We start from the raw sequence: 21,769 nt of genomic DNA, 5'->3' as shown, positions 1-21,769 counted from the left end.
TACTATTTTTATTTTTATCCTTTCATTGGGCAGTATGAGCTCTATGTTATTGTACGTTTGGATTTTGTTGTTTTTCTTAATAGAATGTGGAATTTTATTCTGTCATACAGGTTACATGCCTTGATTTTAAGTTTTGTGAGGTGGGCTTTGAGTAACCTTTAATTCTAGAGCTAGATTGGCCCTACTCCTAAATGTTTGGCCTTTGTAAAGTCTCCACTGAATGACTAGAGCGTTCAATAAATATTTGTAATATAGCATTTGAAACTCAAACATGTCTCAGCTTTATGCAAGCTCTGGTAATTGTTCAGCTTACAGTTCCTTGGTAGTTGGTCTTTCCTCTGCTGTGGGAAGTCTTGCCATGCTTATTCATAAGTTAATATGGCCAAAGACTTAAAGAGGACCTTTGGAGATTTCTGGACCTTCGTTGCACACATCCCTTCTCTCTTTCTCTGTGCATAAATGCCAACTGTCTCCTTGGCTCACCCTTACATCCTCTGTTTTGGTTACCTCTTTCCCCTCATATATAGCTGTTTGGAAAGTGCCTTCAGGCAAAAGATGAAGTAATCATGGGACCTAGTTAATTTGTTTCCTTTTGCTCAGGGAATATTGTCCTAGGCTACCAGTTGTCTATACATGAAAATCAGTAATTCCGTATGCTTTAGGAATTTTCATTGTTGTTCATAACAGAAGGGCCAGTATGATATTAGTCTGTAGTGACTGAAAACAAAATTGTCAAGCAGCATTAGCAGCATTCCCCAGTTCTTTTTTGCTGTAGCACTTACCATCATCTAAAATCCTATTTATTTAATTATTATTTACACTTTGTTTTTCTCTCATTAGAATATAAACTTCATAAGGATTTTTGTCTCTGTTGCTGGCACCCAGTATGTTTTCAACAAACATTTGTTACAAAGAATTAGATGAGATTGGATTGTGGGATTAGTGTTCATATCACTAGGATTTCTTTGGCGTTTTAAAAATGGATAAAAGAACTATGAGTATTGCTTCCATAAATCAGAGTTCAGTCTTGAGGCAGGATGGTCTGTTCCAGGTTTCATGGTAGAGTTAGTGAAGGTAAGGTTGTAGAAGCCCGATTCAAGACGATGTAAAACTGGATATTTGGTTTTCCTTTAGCCAGCTAGATGAGGGACACTGTCTAATGGCAAAGCCAGAATTAGCAGGTGGTTTATATTGTGGGTATGTGTTCTAAAACTAATTAGTAGGGTTCTATATGACTTATTCATGGATGAAGAACTGTGAGAGTGCATGTGTTTCCTTAAAGTTTTTACATTCAGGCAGATTTTCTTCTGAAAGAGGAGTCCATACGAACAGTCAGAACTTTACTGCTGAAGTTTAAGTGGAAAGGATCCATCATTTGGCACAGAGGACCAAGAAAAGCAAGATAGGCAGTAAAGCTCTAATCACTAGACTGAGTTTTAGGACAGAAGCATGATGACATTAAGCAAGAAACTAGATTTGTGGAACAGAGTGTCATTGATCTGGAGTTTGAATGGAGGTAGGAATGGAGTAACGTAGAGAGCTGCTACCTAGAGCAACATTTGGATTCATAGGTTTTTCACTGTATATGGCCAGACCTGTGTCTGCAGTGTTGGCAGCTTGCATATCACCTTCAATGTCCACTGGTAATCGTTAGGCTAACAGAATCCTTATCTCTGAGAATAATTGACTTTCAAGAAGATGTTCTGAAATGATGCAAGGGGAGAAAGGAGTGTGTGTCTATGTGTATCTATATATATCTATAGATACAGGTATGTATACATATAAATGAATATATGAGAAAAAAAAGTGAATAGCTATCTGTCCACGTATATGTTTATGTTTCGGTGTAAATTCAGATATAGATGCACAGACAGACATACACAGAGTTTATCTTGAATCTGTGTTTGTTTGAGAATTGAATAGGGTTAAGCCTTGGCTGACAGTTGACCAGTGAACCTACATGGCCATGGAGACCTAAGTTGAGCAGAGTAGAGGCAGAAGAAAGACATAAGGGCTAACAACTATTACAGGATTCTGATTTAGAACTTTAAGGTGAAACCTAATATTAAATCTAATTTTAAAACTGTTTTTTACACTCATTTTGCATCCTTTATATGTGTCTTAAGGGATCCATTCAACCCATTATTCAAATATTTGCATTATCTTCAAAGAAAAGTGAATAGAACATAAAGTATTAATAGAGGTAAATTACATATAAATAACTCTTACATGAGACAACGTGTCCAAAGTAGCAGAAGAAAGGTACAAATAAGTATTTAGGTGAATTCTAGGGAAATAAACTTCATTATGACTGGGTAGTCAGGGAAGGCTACTTACAGTAACGATGGTGATTATAAAAAGAAATATGTATAAACAAAAAGTGGCTTGTATTTATTAAGTTCTTTATACCCTAGATATTGTCTTAGACTGGGAGTACGCATTTTAAGCAATATTAAAATAGTCTGAATGTTCATTGTGTTGGTAGTCATAAGAGGAAAAATTTGATTAACAGTTTAAATAGCCAATAATAAGTAGATGATCGAGTAAAGTATGGTACATGAGACTTCTTTTTTTCCATTGAATATTCTTTCCTGGTTTTTCAATGAATAGTGGACCATATAGTTGTGAGTTCATTTCTGGATTTTCTATTTTGTTCCATTGATCTATGTGTCTATTTTTGTGCCAGTACCATACTGTCTTGATCACTGCAGCTTTGTAATATTACTTAAAGTTCAGAATTGTGATGAATCTAGCTTTGCTTTTCCTTTTCAAGATTACTTTGACTTTTTGGGGCCTTTTGTTGTTCCACGCAAATTTTAAGATTGTTTGTTCTAGCTCTTTGAAAAATGCTGGTAGTATTTTGATAGGGATTGAATTAAATGTATAGATTGCTTTGGGTGGTATAGACATTTTAATATTTGTTCTTCCAATCATGAGCATGGAATGTTTTTCCATTTCTTTGTGTCATCTTCAATTTCTTTCATAAGTGTTCTGTAGTTTTCAGAGTACAGATCTTTCACCTCTTTGGTTAGGTTTATTCCTAGGTGTCTTATGGTTTTTGGTGCAATTGTAAATGTGATTGATTCCTTGATTTCTTTTCTACTGCTTTATTATTGATGTATAGAAATGCAACAGATTTCTGTACATTGGTTTTATATCCTGCAACTTTACTGAATTTGCGTATTAGTTCCAGCAGTTTTTTTGTGGTCTTTTGGATTTTCTATCTAGAGTATCATGTCATCTGCACATAGTGAAAGTTTGACATCATCCCTGCTGATTTGGATGCCTTTTATTTCTTTCTTTTTGTCATATCAATGCTAAGGCTAGAACTTCCAGTACTGTGTTAAGTAACAGTGGTAAGAGTGGACATCCCTGTCATGTTCCTGACATTAGAGGAAAAGTTCTCTATTTTTCCCTGTTGAGGATGATAGTTTCGTATATGGCCTTTATTATGTTGAGATATAGCCCCTCTACCCTTTTGAGGGCTTTTATCATGAATGCATGTTGTCATCCCAAAGATTTTTGACCATCGTGTTTTCAATTTCATTTGTTTTCATGTAATTTTTAATTTCTTCTTTGATTTCTTCAATGACCCATTCATTGTTTAGTAGCATATTTTTTAACCTCCATTTATTTGTGCTCTTTACAGATTTTTTTCTTGTGGTTGATTTCTAGTTTGATAGGGTTGTGGATGGAAAAGATGAATGTTATGATCTAAATCTTTTTGTATTTGTTGAGACTTGTTTTATGTCTTAATACATAATCTGTTCTGGATAATCTTCCACGTGCACTTGAAAAGAATGTGTATTCTGCTGTTTTAGGATGGGATGTTCTGAATGTATCCGTTAAATCCATTTGGTCCAGTGTGTCATTCAAAGCCACTGTTTCCTTGTTGATTTTCTATTTAGATGATCTGTCCATTGATGTAAGTGGGGTTTTAAAGTTCCCTACTATCATTGTATTACTACTATCAATTACTTTCTTCATGTTTGTTATTAAGTTTTATGTATTTGGGTGCTCCCATATTGGGTGAATAAATATTTAAAATTGTATCTTCTTTTCTTTTAAACTTTATTTATTTAAGTAATATCTACAACCAATGTGGAGCTTGAAATCATACCCTGAGATCAAGAGTGGCATACTCTTCTGACTGAGTCATCCAGGCACCCCATAAAATTGTTATCTTCTTATTGGATTGTCACCTTCATTATTTTATAGTGTCCTTCTTTGTCTCTTGTTATAGTCTTTTTTTAAAGTCTGTTTTGTCTGGTATAAGTATTGCTACCCTGGCTTTCTTTTGACATCCATGTGCATGATAAATGTTTCTCCATCTCCTCACATTTAATCTCCAGGTATCTTTAGGTTGAAATGAGTAGGCAGCATATAAATGGGTCTTGTTTTTGTATTTACTCTGTCATCTTATGTTTTTTGATTAGGGCATTTACTCATTATCAGAATGTCATTAAGAGTGTTTAATGGCATTTTAATTTACCCTGATTCCATCTTCCACTCCTCAGCTCAGCAGCATCTTTGAAGACAACCACCTGCGTCCCTGATACAGGTACCTAGTACTGGAGTGTGCACATCTGACCTTACATTCAAGGTTGTATAGTTGTTTTGACCTGTTTGATGGTTCTGTGAAGGATGTTGCCTTTCTTTCATCTAACTCAGAATTCTCCCAGAGCTGGGGAGGCTACCTAGGGCAATTGTCAAAAACAATTTAAAGGCAAATATATTAGTCATTATAGTCAAGCAGGAAAAACAGAGCAAACGATAGACTAATCAAAAAGCTTGTAGGGGGTGGGTGGGGGAGGCTGAGGATTGAAATGCTTTGAGTAATAAGGGCTTTGAAGAGCTCCCACATACTCTGAAAAATCTAGAAGGCCACATGCATACCAAGGGCTGGATGCATGTTCAGAAAAGACCTGAGAAGTGCCTGAGGTCTTGTCTCTGGCTGACCATGAGGCTTCTATGCAGTAGGAAATGAAGACTAAGTAAGAGTTGTCAACTGCCAGAGTTTTGTCACTTTGCCTCAACCACACACACAGCTGATTTACAAATAATTAGATTAAGACTTTATTTTTTTTTGTCATTCCAGGTGTTTAAGGAAATCACTTGTATCACTAGTTGATCCCTAAACTAATTGAACAGAGACTTCAGTGGCCATAATGACAAAGAATACAAACTTCAGAAAATCAGTTCAGAAAGGTTACTAAACAAATATATAAAACTACATCAAGCAAGAAAAACACCCCCTGTCAAAGGAGGAGAATTTGATTTTCAGCGTTGCCACACTATAATATTTAAGATGTCTCGTTTTTGTTTGACAAAAAGTTACAAGGCGTTCAAACAAAAAGAAAGTTAGCTTATACACAGGAAAAAAAATTAATAGAAAGTGTCCAGGGGAAACCCAGACATTGGCCTTACTAGACAAAGACTTTAAATTAAAATGTTAAAATATGCCCAGAGAACTAAAGGACCCATGAGAACAATATCTAACCAACTGGGGAATAGTAATGATGATATTATATTAAATTTATATTTATATTTTAATACATATAATTAAAATTATAAAAAAGTGAATAGAAATTTTGTCATTGAAAAAACAGTGACTGAAATGAAAAATTCACTTGAAGAATTGAACAGCTAATTTGGGCAAGTAGAAATAAGAATTAGTGAACTTGAAGTCAGGTCAGTTGAGATTATCTCCATGGAACAGAAGGGGAAAAGAGTGAAAAAATGAACAGAGTTTGAAAGACGCATGGACCAACATATACAGAAAGGAAGTCTCGGAGAGTAGAGAGAAAAAAAGGGCAGAACGAATATTTGAGGAAATTATGGGTGGAAATTTTCCAAATTTAGTTATGCTAGAGGAAATGAGAAGGGAATGAAAATGGTACTCTGGAAAATATCTGACACAAAACAAAGCAGTAATAAGGAGAAATTGAAGGAAAAAAGATGTATAGGAAATAGCAAAATGACAAAAGAAAATCAGTCCTCATCAGTTATTGTCCACAAATGTTCATAGTAGCTTTATTCATAATAACCCTAATCTGGAAAGAAGTAAACTGCCGAACTGTTGTATGGATAAATTGTGATGTCCACCTAATAGGACACTACACACACTACACACATTAAATACTCTGGTTAAAGACAGAGTGGATTTTTAGAAATGATTCAATTATATGTTTTTTAACAAGTGACTGACTTCAAATATAAGAACCCAAGTGGTTTAATGTGAAAAGGATTGCAAGATATTTTATGCAGAGAGTACCTCTACAAAATAATATAGATGAAGTAACTATGTTAATGTCATACAACATAGACTTTAAGACAAAAATTGTGCAATAGAAAGGAAAGACATTATATAATCATGGAAGGGTGAATCCTTCAAAAAGATATAATAATTACAAACATGTATGCACCTAACAGAGCCCAAAATATATGAAGGAAAAACTGACAGAATTGAGGGGAGACATAGATAATTCAACAGTACTAGTTGGAGACTTCAGTACCCCACTTTAAAGAATGGATAGGACAACTAGACTGAAGATCCACAAGGAAATAATAAGGTTTACACAACATTACAAGCCAACTAGACCCAAAAGATGTATAGAGAACATTCCACCAAAAACAGCAGAATACATACTTTGCTCAAGTGTACATGGAATATTCTCCAACATAGACCATATATTAGGCCACAAAACAAGTTTTCATAAATTTTTAAATATTGAAATCATACATGGCATTTTTATCACAAGGAAATGAAGTTAGAAATCAGTAACACAAGGAAATCTGGAAATTCACAAGTACAAGGAAATTAAGACACTCTTCAAGTTCTAAAGCCACTGGACCTCTCATAGTTTGCTGGTAGAAATACACATTGGAATGACCCCTTCTGTAAATATATTGGTAAAAGTTAAAACACATGCTTATCATATGACCCAGCAATCCCACTCTTAGGTATTTATCCAAGAGAAGTTAAGACATTTGCCTATGTAATGACTTGTCCACAAATGTTCATAGTAGCTTTATTCATAATAACCCTAATCTGGAAAGAAGTAAAATGCCCAACTGTTGTATGGATAAACAAATTGTGATGTCCACCTAATAGGACACTACACACAGTAAAAAGGAATTAATTAGTAATACATTCACCACTATGAAAGAATCTCAAGAGATTTATGCTAAATGAATCCAGAAACAGTAGAGTATGTATGATTGTGGTAATTTGATATTCAGAAAGCTCTAGTGCTAAAAAGCAGATGAATAGTTGCTACTAGCAAAGGAGGAGAGATTGACTCCAGAGAGTCATGAAAACATTTTGTGGGGTGGTAGAAATGTTCTACATTACGATTGTGCTTTCACTTATATTGGTAGACACTGTTGTGAAAACTCATTAATTATACACTTTAAATTGTTTTATTGTACGTAAATTATGCCTCAAAATAAGGGTAGCTCAAAAAATGAAAAAAAAGAAAAGAACAAAAAAATTAACACTTTGGAATCAAGGGCTTGGGGGTGTAGAGAACATTGGTTTTTTTTTTGTTTTTGTTTTTGTTTTAATTTTATTATGTTAGTCACCCTACAATACATCATTAGTTTTTGATGTAGTGATCCACGATCCATTGTTTTCGTATAACACCAAGTGCTCCATGCAGTACGTGCCCTCCTTAATACCCATCACCGGGCTAACCAATCCCCCCTCCCCCCTCCCCTCTAAAACCCTGTTTGTTTCTCAGATCCAGTGTCTCTCATGGTTCATCTCTCCCTCCAATTCCCCCCGCCCATTTTTCCCTTCCTTCTCCTAATGTCCTCCATGCTATTCCTTATATTCCACAAATAAGTGAAACCATATGATAATTGACTTTCTCTGCTTGACTTATTTCACTTAGCATAATCTCCTCCAGTCCCATCCATGTTGATGTGAAAGTTGGGTATTCATCTTTCTGATGGCTGAGTAATATTCCATTGTATATATGGACCACATCTTCTTTATCCATTCATCTGTTGAAGGGCATCTCGGCTCTTTCCACAGTTTGGCTATTGCAGACATGGCTGCTGTGAACATTGGGGTGCATATGGCCCTTCTTTTCACTACATCTGTGTCTTTGGGGTAAATACCCAGGAGTGCCATTGCTGAGTCATAGGGTAGCTCTATTTTTAATTTTTTGAGGAACCTCCACACTGTTTTCCAAAGTGGCTGTCCCAACTTGCATTCCCACCAACAGTGTAAGGGGGTTCCCCTTTCTCCACAACCTCTCCAACATTTGTTGTTTCTTTCCCTGTCCATTTTTGCCATTCTAACTGGTGTAAGGTGGTATCTCAGTGTGGTTTTGATTTGAATTTCTCTGATGGCTAATGATGATGAACAATTTTTCATGTGTCTGTTAGCCATTTGTATGTCTTCTTCAGAGGAGTGTCTGTTCATCTCTTCTGCCCACTTTTTGATTGATTATTTGTTTTTTGGGTGTTGAGTTTGAGAAGTTCTTTATAGATCTTGGATACCAGCCCTTTATCTGTAGTGTCATTTGCAAATATCTTCTCCCATTCTGTGGGTTGCCTCTTTGTTTTGTTGACTGTTTCCTTTGCTGTGCAGAAGCTTTTTATCTTGATGAAGTCCCAAAAGTTCATTTTTGCTTTTGTTTCACTAGCCTTTGGAGATGTATCTTGAAAGAAGTTGCTGTGGCCGATGTCAAAGAGGTTACCGACTATGTTCTCCTCTAGGATTTTGATGGATTCCTGTCTCACATTGAGGTCTTTCATCCACTTTGAGTTTATCTTTGTGAATGGTGTTAGAGAATGGTCGAGTTTCATTCTTCTGCATGTGGCTGTCCAATTTTCCCAGCACCATATATTGAAGAGACTGTCTTTTTTCCATTGCATGTTTTTTCCTGCTTTGTCAAAGATTATTTGACCATAGAGTTGAGGGTCCATATCTGGGTTCTCTATTCTGTTCCATTGGTCTATATGTCTGTTTTTGTGCCACTCCATGCTGTCTTGGTGATCACTGCTTTGTAATATAGCTTGAAATCGGGCAACATGATGCCCCCAGCTTTGTTTTTCTTTTTCAACATCTCCTTGGCGATTTGGGGTCTTTTCCGATTCCATACAAATTTTAGGATTGTTTGTTCCAGCACTTTGAAAAATGTCATTGGAATTTTGATCGGGATGGCATTGAAGGTATAGATTGCTCTGGGTAGCATAGACATTTTAACAATGTTTATTCTTCTGATCCATGAGCATGGAATATTTTTCCATCTTTTTGTGTCTTCTTCAATTTCTTTCATGAGTGTTCTGTAGTTCCTAGAGTATAGATCCTTTACCTCTTTGGTTAGGTTTATTCCGAGGTATCTTATGGTTTTTGGTGCTATTGTAAATGGAATCGTTTCTCTAATTTCTCTTTCAACAGTTGCGTTGTTAGTGTATAAGAAAGCAACTGATTTCTGTGCATTGATTTTGTATCTTGCCACATTACTGAATTGCTGGATGAGTTCTAGTAATTTGGGGGTGGAGTCTTTTGGGTTTTCCACATAAAGTATCATGTCGTCTGCGAAAAGAGAGAGTTTGACTTCTTCTTTGCCAATTTGAATATGTTTTATTTCTTTTTGTTGTCTGATTGCTGTTACTAGGACTTCTAGTACTATGTTGAACAACAGTGGTGAGAGTGGGCACCCTTGACGTGTTCCTGATCTTAAGGGGAAAGGCTCTCAGCTTTTCCCCATTGAGGATGATATTCGCTGTGGGTTTTTCATAGATGGATTTTATGAGCTTGAGGAATGTTCCCTCTATCCCTATACTCTGGAGAGTTTTAATCAGGAAAGGATGTTGTATTTTGTCAAATGCTTTTTCTGCATCAATTGAGAGGACCATATGGTTCTTCTCCCTCCTCTTATTAATGTGTTCTATCACATTGATTGATTTGCGAATGTTGAACCACCCTTGCATCCCGGGATAAATCCCACTTGGTCGTGGTGGATGATCCTTTTAATGTATTGTTGGATCCTATTAGCTAGGATTTTGTTGAGGATTTTGGAATCCATATTCATAAGGGATATCGGTCTGAAATTCTCCTTTTTGATGGGGTCTTTGCCTGGTTTGGGGATTAAGGTAATGCTGGCCTCATAGAATGAGTTTGGAAGTTTTCCTTCTGTTTCTGTTTTTTGAAACAACTTCAGTAGAATAGGTATTATTTCTTCTTTGAATGTTTGGTAGAATTCCCCAGGGAATCCATCAGGCCCTGGACTCTTGTTTTTTGGGAGGTTTTTGATCACTGCTTCAATCTCGTTACTGGTTATTGGCCTATTCAGGTTGTCAATTTCTTCCTGTTTCAGTCTTGGCAGCTGATAGGTTTCCAGGAAGGCCTCCATTTCATCCAGATTGCTCAGTTTATTGGCATATAGTGTTGATAATAATTTCTAATAATTGTTTCTATTTCCTTGGTGTTGGTCGTGATCTCTCCCCTTTTATTCATAATTTTATTAATTTGGGTCCTTTCTCTCTTCTTTTGGATAAGTCTAGCCAGTGGTTTATCAATCTTATTAATTCTTTCAAAGAACCAACTTCTGGTTTCATTGATGTGATCTACTGTGTTTCTGGTTTCTAATTCATTGATCTCTGCTCTAATTTTAATTATTTCTCTTCTAATGCGTGGCTTAGGCGTCGTTCGTTGCTTTTTCTCTAGTTCTTTAAGGTGTATAGTTAGTTGGTGAATTCGGGATTTTTCTATTTTTTTGAGTGAGGCTTGGATGGCTATCTGTTTCCCCCTTAGGACCGCCTTTGCAGTACCCATAGGTTTTGGACTGATGTGTTTTCGTTCTCATTGATTTCCATGAATTGTTTAAGTTCTTCTTTGATTTCTTGGTTGACCCAAACATTCTTGAGCAGAGTGGTCTTTAGCTTCCATGTGTTTGAATTTCTGTCAAATTTTTTCTTGTGATTGAGTTCCAGTTTTAGAGCATTGTGGTCTGAGAATATGCAGGGAATAATCTCAATCTTTTGGTATCGGTTGAGACCTGATTTGTGACCCAGTGTATGGTCTATTCTGGAGAAAGTTCCATGTGCGCTCGAGAAGAATGAGTATTCTGTTGTTTTAGGGTGGAATGTTCTGTAAATATCTATGAGGTCCATCTGGTCCTTGTATCATTCAAAGCTCTTGTTTTCTTGTTGATTTTCTGCTTAGATGATCTGTCCATTGCTGAGAGTGGAGTATTGAGCTCCCTTACAATTAACCTATTGTTATCAATATGACTCTTTATTTTGGTTAACAGTTGGCTTATGTAGATGGCTGCTCCCATGTTGGGGGCATAGATATTTACAATTGTTAGATCTTCTTGTTGGATAGACCCTTTAAGAATGATATAGTGTCCTTCTGTGTCTCTTATTTACAGACTTTAGTTTAAAATCTAATTTGTCTGATATAAGAATTGCTACCCCAGCTTTCTTTTGAGGTCCGCTGGCATGGAAGATGGATCTCCATCCCTTCACTTTCAGTCTGGATATATCTTTAGGTTCAAAACGACTATCTTGTAGACAGCATATGAATGGGTCCTGTCTTTTTATCCAGTCTGCAACCCTGTGCCGTTTTATGGGAGCGTTTAGGCCATTCACGTTGAGAGTGATTATTGAAAGATATGAATTAATTGTCATCATGATGCCTGTGAAGACGTTGTTTTTATAGATTGTCCCTGTAAATTTCTGTTGTAGATCACTCTTGGGGTCTTTCTCCTTTTATAGAACCCCCCTTAATATTTCTTGCAAGGCCGGCTTAGTGGTCACATATTCTTTCAACTTCTGCCGGTCGTGGAAGCTCCGCATCTCTCCATCCATTCTAAATGAAAGCCTTGCCGGATAAAGTATTCTTGGCTGCATGTTCTTCTCATTTAGTACCCTGAATATGTCTTGCCAGGCCTTTCTGGCTTGCCAGGTCTCTGTGGATAGGTCTGACGTTATTCTGATGTTCCTCCCTCTGTACGTAAGGAATCTCTTCCCCCTAACTGCCCTTAAGATGGTTTCCTTGGTTCTAAGATTTGCAAGTTTTACTATTACATGCCGGGGTGTTGGCCTGTTTTCTTTGATCTTAGGAGGGGTCCTCTCTGCCTCTAGGACTCGAATGTTTGTTTCATTCCCCAGATTAGGGAAGTTCTCAGCTACGATTTGCTCAAATACATCTTCTAGCCCTCTCTCTCTCTCCACTCCCTCCGGGATTCCAATGATTCTGACATTGGAACGCCTCATGGTGTCACTTATTTCTCTGATTCTATTTTCATGGATTCTGAGTTGTTTTTCCCTGGCCTCCTCTTTCCCCTTTTTATCTATTTTACTGTCTTCCAGATCGCTTATTCTCTCTTCTGTCTCAGTTACCCTAGCTGTTAGATTATCTAGATTGAATTGGATCTCATTGATAGCATTTTTAAGTTCTGCCAATTCACCTTTTATTTCTGCCCTTAGAGACTCTATGTTGCCATTAATTGATTTCTCCATTCTAGCCATTGTCTTCACAATTGCTAGCCTGAATTCCATCTCCGACATCTTGGTTATATCTGCATCCATTTGTAAATCTGCAGCATAAGTCATAATCTCTGAGTCTTTTCTGTTTGGGGGGCTCCTCCTCCTAGTCATTCTGTTGGTGGGTGTTTGAGAGAATGTATAGAGTCCAAATTATTGACCAGAACCCAAGCCAGATGCACTTGTTTTCTTGGGACCTTAGGGTTGCTGGCCTCTTGTTTTCCCAGCCTGTCTTCTGCGGGAGGGGCCTGCCGCGCTGTTACTCAGGCAACCCTGTTTGGGCGGAGTTGCCCTGCGCCCCTGTGGTGGGGGATGGGCTCAGTGGGAATCAGTCTTTGGGGCTTTTTTTCTCTGGCGCCTTTCCCTGGCGGCTTTCCGTGTCTCTTCCGCGAGTCACAGCAGAAGAGACCGTTTCCAACCCTCTGCCTCAGAGCAGAGAGACCTCAGTCTGTTCTTCAGTGAGTTCTCCAGGCCACACTGTCTCCCGTTTCTGTCCGTGCTGCTATAAACTGCAGCATCCTGGGTTGTGCGCCCCTCCGCAGCGCTCCCAGTCCAGCCTCCAGGTCGGGAACGTCTCTGCCCTTTGTGCTTCTAAAACCGCCAGCCGCTCCCAGTTCGCGTGCGCAACTCCGCTGCTTGGGGTTTCCACCCCCGAGGTTGCAGTTCACCGGCTCGACCCCGGCGCACCGGGTTTCCGCCTCGGAGGCTGCAGTTTGCGTGCGCGCGACCCCGCCACTCTGGTTTTCCACCCCAGGAGCTGCCCTAAAGTCCTTTTCCGACACTACCGGTCTGCGAGTCTGTGCCCCGTCCGCACCGTGCGAGGCTGTCACTCACCGGCGGTGTAGGATCCCCACGGCCAGGCACCCTCCCACCGCCCTTTATGCTCCGATATCTGCCCGCAGGATCACGGCTCTCCGCTTTGTACCTCAAAACCAACTGCCTGCGATATTCTGTTTGTAGAGATCCAGATCTTCTTACATCTCAGGCTGGTTTCGTGGGTGCTCAGAGTGGTCTGGTAGATATCCAGCTCAATTCCGGGGACCAGTTGAAATAGGGTCCCCTACTCCTCCGCCATCTTTCCCCCCTCCTGTTTTGTTTTGTTTTAATTTTATTATGTTAATGAATCAAGAACATTGTTTTAAGTAAGAGTTTTTTAGGAGTAAATAAAAATGGCCTAAACAACTCAAAGATCTAGAACAATATTCACATCAGCGTCCATGGGAAATAGGATAGATGTTATTTATTTTTATTTAACAAATACACATGAGGGGCGCCTAGGTTGCTCAGTCGTTAAGTGTCTGCCTTCGGCCCAGGTCATGATCCCAGGGTCCTGGGATTGAGCCCCGCATCGGGCTTCCTGCTCTGCAGGAAGCCTGCTTCTCCCTCTCTTCTCTGTGTCTCTCTCTGTCAAAAAAATAAATAAAATCTTTAAAAAAAAAAAAAAAACAAATACACCCGAGACACTTACAATATACTATATCTTTAAAAAAGATAAAAACAGATGAAATAGAGGTTAATAAGATCTAATTATTTGAGAATATTGGTAAACTGTGAAAAGCTAACAAAGGTTACCCAGTGAAAAGGCTAACAAAAAATAAAATGGAGTAAACAAATAACCCACATTAAGAGTATACCCAAGATGACATGGGGATTAAAAAATGAGGGAATGCAGTATACAACAGTAATAAAATTTAAAATCTTAGTAAAGTAGGTCATTATCCATAAAACAAGTCATCAGTATTTAATTGTAAGAGTGTCTGAAAGGACTTGTTTTCTGCTTTATCTCTCACTATTCCCACGTTTTAATCTTTTGCTCCAGCAGAATGGATCTGTACACTATTCCCTAAGCGTAAGTAGTGTTTTCCCATGTTCAGCATTGTTTGCTTACTTTTCTCTGCTGTTAATGCCATTTCCTCATTTTTTTGTGTATTCAGATGCTCCCTATCTTTCAAGCAAGTACACATTCCATTTCCTTCAGGAAACTTACCTTTAGCATCCTAGCTGGAAATGAGCACTTGCGGCAATACTCATCTCTCACTTACTCTGCTTCGTAGACTTGGGTGTCTTTTCATAGTGTTGTAGCTTCCTCTTTCTTATGGAGAATAAATTCCTTGAATATTCCTACTATGTTTTTACCTCATCCTTGCTATGTATGTATCTCCTAGTTTATAGAGAGTAGGAACTGTGGAAATAAATATTTGATTGCTGAAAATTTGATCAAGACAAGATTCATATTAGGAAAAAGTGATTAACCACCATTTCAGGTAAAGGTAGAATTTTTTGGATAATTTTTTAGTTATATGTGCATGAATGACAGAATGGATTTGATCCTTCCCACTTTAAGCCTTAGATAAATGTATTTTTTGATATAGTAGGCCTCTTCTTAAGCCTTACTTTCTTCTTTGTGAACTGGGGATCATACCATATCGAGTTTTTAGGACTGTGTATGAGACAATGGATGTTTAGCTCCTGGAAAAATACTTGGAATATATTCAACCTTCCATAACTGTTGCCCTTTCTCCCTTTCATACAAGTTCACAATTTTTTTTTATTAACATATAATGTATTATTTGTTTCAGGGGTACAGGTCTGTGATTTATCAGTCTTAGACAATTCACAGTGCTCACCATAGCACATACCCTCCCCAATGTCCATCACCCAACCACCCTATCCCTCCCACCCCCCTCCACTCCAGCAACCCTGTTTGTTTCCTGAGATTAAGAGTCTCTTATTGTTTGTCTCCCTCTCTGGTTTCGTCTTGTTTCATTTTTCCCTCCCTTCTCCTATGATCCTCTGTCTTGTTTCTCAAATTCCTCATATCAGTGAGATCATATGATAATTGTCTTTCTCTGATTGACTTATTTCGCTTAGCATAATACCCTGTACTTCCGTCCACATTGTTGCAAATGGCAAGATTTCATTTTTTTGATGCTGCATAATATTCCATTATATATATATACACCACGTCTTCTTTATCCATTCATCTGTCAGTGGACATCTGGGCTCTTTCCAGAGTTTGGCTATAGTGGATATTGCTGCTATAAACATTGGGGTGCAGGTGCCCCTTCGGATCACTACATTTGTATCTTTGAGGTAAATACCCAATAGTGCAGTTGGTGGGTCCTAGGGTAGCCATGAATTCTATGTGCTATGTTCCCCTAGTGCTGGAGTTCTGCCGTTCTCATTGATCGGTAAACTTGGTCTTGGCTGGATGTTCTTGCTGATCTTCTGGGGAGGGGCCTGTTGCGTGGTTCCCAATGGTCTTTGCCGGAGGCAGAATTGCCCCGCCCTTGCCAGTCTGGGCTAAGTCTCTGCTCAGGTTTGCTCTCGGGAGCTTTTGTTACCTGCAAGCTTTCCGTACAGCTTTGGAGGCTGAGAGTGAAAATGGTGGCCTCCCAATCTCCGCCCCGGAGGAGCCGAGAACTTGGGGCCCTGCTCCTCAGTGAGCCCCCAGAAAAAAGCAGTCAATCACTCCCGTCTCCCCGGTCTCCGGCCGCACTCCGTGCTGACCCGGCCTGTGACCGCGCATTTCTATCTCTGGCACCCGACCCCGGGTGGAGTCTCCAAACCCAGCAGATCCCTGCGGTGCGCTCCCGCAGCTCTCCTCCCGGGGGAGGAAGGGGAGTCTCCCCAGATCTGCCGCTTGTTGGGTCCCTGCTGGAAGAGCAATGGCCCAACTGTGCCGCGGATCACAGGTTTATGGCAACCCCGAGCTGGGAGCCCACTCCTCGGCTCTGTCTCTGCAGCCGGCTTCCCCGCTCCGATACCTGGGAGCTCTGTTGCACTCAGGCACCCCCCGTCTTTCTGTGACCCCGAGGGTCCTGAGACCACACTGTCCCAGCGATGATTCCACCCCCGCAGCTTAGCCACTGGAGCGACGTCCCTCAGCGGAGCAGACTTCTAAAAGTTCCGATTTTGTGCTCTGCTGCTCTATCACTTGGCTGGAAGTGGCCGCCGGAGGCCCCCTCCCCCGCCATCTGTCCTCTCCAATATAGCCTCGGATTCACTTCTCCGCACGTCCTACCTTCCAGAAAGTGGTTGCTTTTCTGTTCAGAGAGTTGCTGCTATTCTTTTCTTTGATATCCTGTTGAGTTCGCAGGTGTTCAGAATGGTTTGATCCCTATCTAGCTGAATTCCTGGGACCAGACGAAATTTAGGTCTCCTACTCCTCTGCCATCTTAACTAAGGACCAAGTTCACAATTATTTGCCACTGTAAGTGGTTATTCCCCATTTTCATATGCCTTAATATTTTGGCTGATAGCAATGAGCATGTGTAGGTTACAACAATATATAATTTAATGTTTAACTCTAATTTATTCTTTTGCTCCCATGTTTAACCTGTGGTAGTTCGCTTTTTCCTTATTAGAGCTGTTGTAACTTGCATCTTTCATGATTTTTTATGAAGTATTACTTATTTTTTCATTGCAGTCTAGATTGGTATACACATTGTGACTAATTCTTTCATAGGTCACTAGACTAATTCTTTGAGACTAGGACCCTTTGGGTGAGCAGATGAAATTTAAATTAGTATTTTCCTCTTTTTCTTTCAAAAAGAGAAATTTACAAATTAAGTCAATATTAAGGGATTGCTATAGTGACACCTATGTTAAATCGATTAACTGTTGATGGCTATCCCTATTGGTTCAAGCAAGCTAGAGCCTAGTTAGACAGTGGCAGAGAAATGTTATCTCAGATTTTTCTAGACTTTCAGTATTTAGCAAATATAAATAAAAAACAAAAGAAGGGGCGCCTGGGTGGCTCAGTCGTTAAGCGTCTGCCTTCGGCTCAGGTCATGATCCCAGGGTCCTGGGATCGAGCCCTGCATCGGGCTCCCTGCTCCGCGGGAAGCCTGCTTCTCCCTCTCCCACTCCCCCTGCTTGTGTTCCCTCTCTCGCTGTGTCTCTCTCTGTCAAATAAATAAAAATCTTAAAAAAAAAAAAAAATTAAGAAAAAAAAAAAAACAAAAGAAGACAAATCTTTGAGTGTCTAGTCATTTCCACTGCCTTTTAAATTATTTATAGTGGTAAATAACTATTCTCGTATTCAATTTTGTATTATATACCTCTTAAGGTATATGGATGTTTAGCCATTTCAACTGTTTTATAGAAACTTAATATGATTTCAAATTTAATTATCACGATTTTAATATTTCTGAAAAATAAGCCCCATTCTATACCAGGTCTGTAAACTGAGAAATGTTTATATGAAGCTCCTCTTTATCCTATGAGGAAATATTTATTTTTTAATCTTTTTTGATAGCATTTGTAGTATTTTAAAGAAATATTCTCAGAAATCAAAGTGTTACACTAATGTTTCTAATACTGGAACAGGAAAAACATAATTAGGGTTTTAGTTTGTTATAAAAATTGGCAGCACAATAACTAACAGTGATAAAACTTTTTTCTCTTCAGGGCCAAGGAATATGAGAGCTTAATAGAAACAAAAAATTCTGGATCTGACTCACCTTATAAAGCAAAGTGAGTATTTTACTCTGCATTTTATTTCTCTGTCTTACTGATGTCTGCCTATATAAAAGTTTATCTGAACTTCTATTCCTGTGACCCTAAGCTTTATATCTGAAGCCTAGAATTTCATTCTTCTAACACAGTGTTTTCCAGCAGGGGACAATTTTGCGGTGCTTGGGGATATTTGATCACATTTTGATTATTACAGCTGGGAGAAATGGTGCTATTCCCATCAAGTGCATAGAGACCCAGGGATGCTCTTAAACACTCTTCAGTGGGCAAGACTGAAGCAAAGAATTATCTCATCCAAAACGTCGGTAGTGCCCAGGTAGAAAAATCCTGCTCTAACAGAATAGGTTCTGGCAGCCCTGTGCTGGTTCTTGCTCTGAGGAGGTCTTGTTCAGGATTATGGCCAGGGCCACTTGATAGATGAGGAGTTAGACTCCACCACTGGCTGTTAGTTTAACTACACAATAGCTAAACACAGCCACCATCATTTTGCTTCTCTCAAAGATATTACCGGTTAGAGGTGCAGTGAGGAAGGTACTCAGAAACACTGCCGATGGGAGTGCAGGTTAGTGTAGTCTTATTGAAAGGCAATGTGAATCCAGAGCTTAGAACATCTACTTTAGGCTGCTGAGGGAAATAATGCAAAATGTGCCCGAATATTTATATACAAAGATGACTATTTTAATACTATTTTTCATAGTGAAAAAAGAAAGAACTTAACTGCCACAAATTGAGGAATATCTATAACCAGTGGTTGGTGTAGATATGCTATAGCATTTTAATGTGGCAATTATTTACATTTAAAGGTTTTTTTTTTTAAGATTATTTATTTATTTGACAGAGAGAGACACAGCGAGCGAGGGAACACAAGCAGGGGAAGTGGGAGAGAGAGAAGCAGGCTCCCTGCGGAGCAGGGAGCCCGATGCGGGGCTCGATCCCAGGACCCTGGGACCATGACCTGAGCCGAAGGCAGGCGCTTAACAACTGAGCCACCCAGGCGCCCCAATTATTTACATGTAAAACAGAAATATTGTTGCCTGTCAGAAATGAGATAACCGATCAGAAAATTACTTTAATTGTTGTTTTGAAACTATTAGTCATTGCCATTCTAAAAGAAAAAACTTTGTAAAATATTAAAGATGTTAACAAAATTATCAAGATTATGATGATACTGTCTGTCTGGAAAACCCAAGAGAATCAAGTGAAAAACTAGTAGAAATTAGAGAATCAATTCAGTAAGGTGGCTGATCACCAAATGTGATAATATTAATAATAGGTAATGTTTACTGAACCTTTGCCTCATTCAAGGGTCTTTACTTGTGTTGACTCCTTTATTCCTAACAATAACTCAATGAATTTCATTAGGGAAGCTAAACCTTACAGAGGGTGAGTAACTTACCTTACATTTATGCAACATCCAGGCTACAAAATTAATACTTTCTTTTCTTACAATCAGTTAGAAAACATAAATATCATTACAATAGCAATAAAAAATAAACTAAAAATAAACTTAACAAGAAATATGAAGGCTTCATAAAAATTAAAAACCTTAAAATGCTAACAAAGGGTATTAAAGAAGACTTACATAATGGAAAGACAAATTATACTCTTGGATAGAAAACATGGTATAGTAAATTCTCTAAATTCTCCTACAAATGAAATGTAATCTGAATAAAACAACTACCTTTTAAAAAATAGAATAATTTTAAAGAATGTATGGAAAAATAAATGAGAATTTCTGGAAAAAAATTTAAAAGAAGAATGAGGTAGGACTGTGCTAACAGATGTTTAATAATATCTTAATGATACCTATGTAGTTAAAATAGTTTTGCATTAGCTGGTGTAGCCACTCTGGAAAACAGTATGGAGGTTCCTCAAAAAGTTGAAAATAGAGCTACCATATGATCCAGCAATTGCACTACTGGGTATTTACCCCAAAGATACAAAAGTAGGGACCCGAAAGGGTACGTGCACCCCGATGTTTATAGCAGCAATGTCCACAATAGCCAAACTGTGGAAAGAGCCAAGATGTCCATCAACAGATGAATGGATAAAGAAGAAGTGGTATATATATACAATGGAATATTATGCAGCCATCAAAAGGAATGAGATCTTGCCATTTGCAATGACGTGGATGGAACTGTAGGGTATTATGCTGAGTGAAATAAGTCAAACAGAGAAAGACATGTATCATATGACCTCACTGATATGAAGAATTCTTAATCTCAGGAAACAAACTGAGGGTTGCTGGAGTGGGGGGTGGGGTGGGAGGGATGGGGTGACTGGGTGATGGACACTGGGGAGGGTATGTGCTCTGGTAAGCGCTGTGAATTGTGCAAGACTGTTGAATCTCAGATCTGTACCTCTGAAACAAATAATGCAATATATGTTAAGAAAGAAAAAAAGAAGAAGAAGAATATAGCAGGAGAGGAAGAATGAAGGGGGGGAAATCGGAGGGGGAGAAGAACCATGAGAGACGATGGACTCTGAAAAACAAACTGAGGGTTCTAGAGGGGAGGGGGGTGGGAGGATGGGTTAGCCTGGTGATGGGTATTGAGGAGGGCACGTTCTGCATGGAGCACTGGGTGTTATGCACAAACAATGAATCATGGAACACTATATCTAAAACTAATGATGTAATGTATGGGGATTAACATAACAATAAAAAAAATAAAAAAAAATAGTTTTGCATTGGCATATGAAAAAAATGTAAATTGATGGAAGAGATTTTTAAAAACAATCTAGAAACAGATTCAAATATTTGAGGAAATTTAATATATGATGGTTGGATAGTGTTTACAAAGATAGCCAGAAGAAGTTGAGCCATTCCTGGAGGCATGGCCCTGTGCGTTATAATATAACTTTGCCACTATTCCATCAAGAGGTGGACTCTCTTTCTTTTCCTCTTGAATTTGTTCTGGCCTTTTGACTTGTTTTGACTACTGTGGAAGCAATAGGTGATAACCAAGACTTGGCCATAGAAGTCTTGAGGCTTCTGCTTTCAACCTCACTTTCTTGCTCTGCTGTGATTGCCCTGTAAGGAAGACTGGGTCAGCCCTCTTAAGGATGAAAGATCACTTGGTCATGGTGATAATCCTCTTAATATGATGCTGAGTTCATTTTGCTTGTTCTGTTGCGGATTTTTGAATTAATATGGGATATCAAGTCTTATTAAGTCTCTGCTTGTGTTACATTTGCTTATGTCCCATTGGCCAAAGCAAGTCATTTCACCAAGTCCAGAGTCACTGTAGGAGACTATACAAGTCATGGATAGCAAGACATAATTCAAGGGGGGGGCCTTTTTTTTTTTTTTAAGATTTTATTTATTTATTTATTTTTTGTAAAGTTTTTTTTTTTTTTTATTCGAGACACACAGAGAGAGAGAGAGAGCATGAGCAGGGGAGAAGCAGAGGCGGGGGGAGAAGCAGGCTCATGGGATCATGACCTGAGCTGAAGGCAGATGCTTAACCATCTGAGCCACCCAGGCGCCCCGAGATTTTATTTATTTAACAGAGAGAGAGACAGCCAGAGAGGGAACACAAGCAGGGGGAGGGGGAGAGGGAGAAGTAGGCTTCCTGCAGAGCAGGAAGTCTGATGCAGGGCTCAATCCCAGGACCCTGTGATCATGACCTGAGCAGAAGGCAGACACCTAATGACTGAGCCACCCAGGCGCCCCTAAGGGGGGGCCTTTAATGTAACAACCTATTATAGAACTTTCTCTGTATTCTCTTCTTACTTGACTGGCTGTCTTTTTCAGTATCTTTTCCTTGGTTCTTTCTTGTCTCCT

General features: G+C 38.9%; 1 protein-coding gene across 6 annotated transcripts in view; it reads left to right on the top strand.

Annotated features, from left to right (window-relative positions):
• Positions 1 to 21,769, top strand: part of SCAPER (S-phase cyclin A associated protein in the ER) — a 529,442-nt gene that overhangs the window by 252,819 nt on the left and 254,854 nt on the right. For all 6 annotated transcript variants that reach the window (XM_078079039.1, XM_078079040.1, XM_078079036.1 and 3 more), the window contains one exon: positions 17,920 to 17,985. In XM_078079039.1, the coding sequence (XP_077935165.1) occupies positions 17,920 to 17,985 (66 nt within the window). The remainder of the gene's footprint in view (positions 1 to 17,919; positions 17,986 to 21,769) is intronic.

Source organism: Halichoerus grypus, chromosome 8, assembly GCF_964656455.1.
Source record: "Halichoerus grypus chromosome 8, mHalGry1.hap1.1, whole genome shotgun sequence".
Taxonomy (NCBI): domain Eukaryota; kingdom Metazoa; phylum Chordata; class Mammalia; order Carnivora; family Phocidae; genus Halichoerus; species Halichoerus grypus.
Note: the sequence above shows the minus strand (reverse complement) of the source record. Positions and strands in the feature narration are given on the sequence as shown.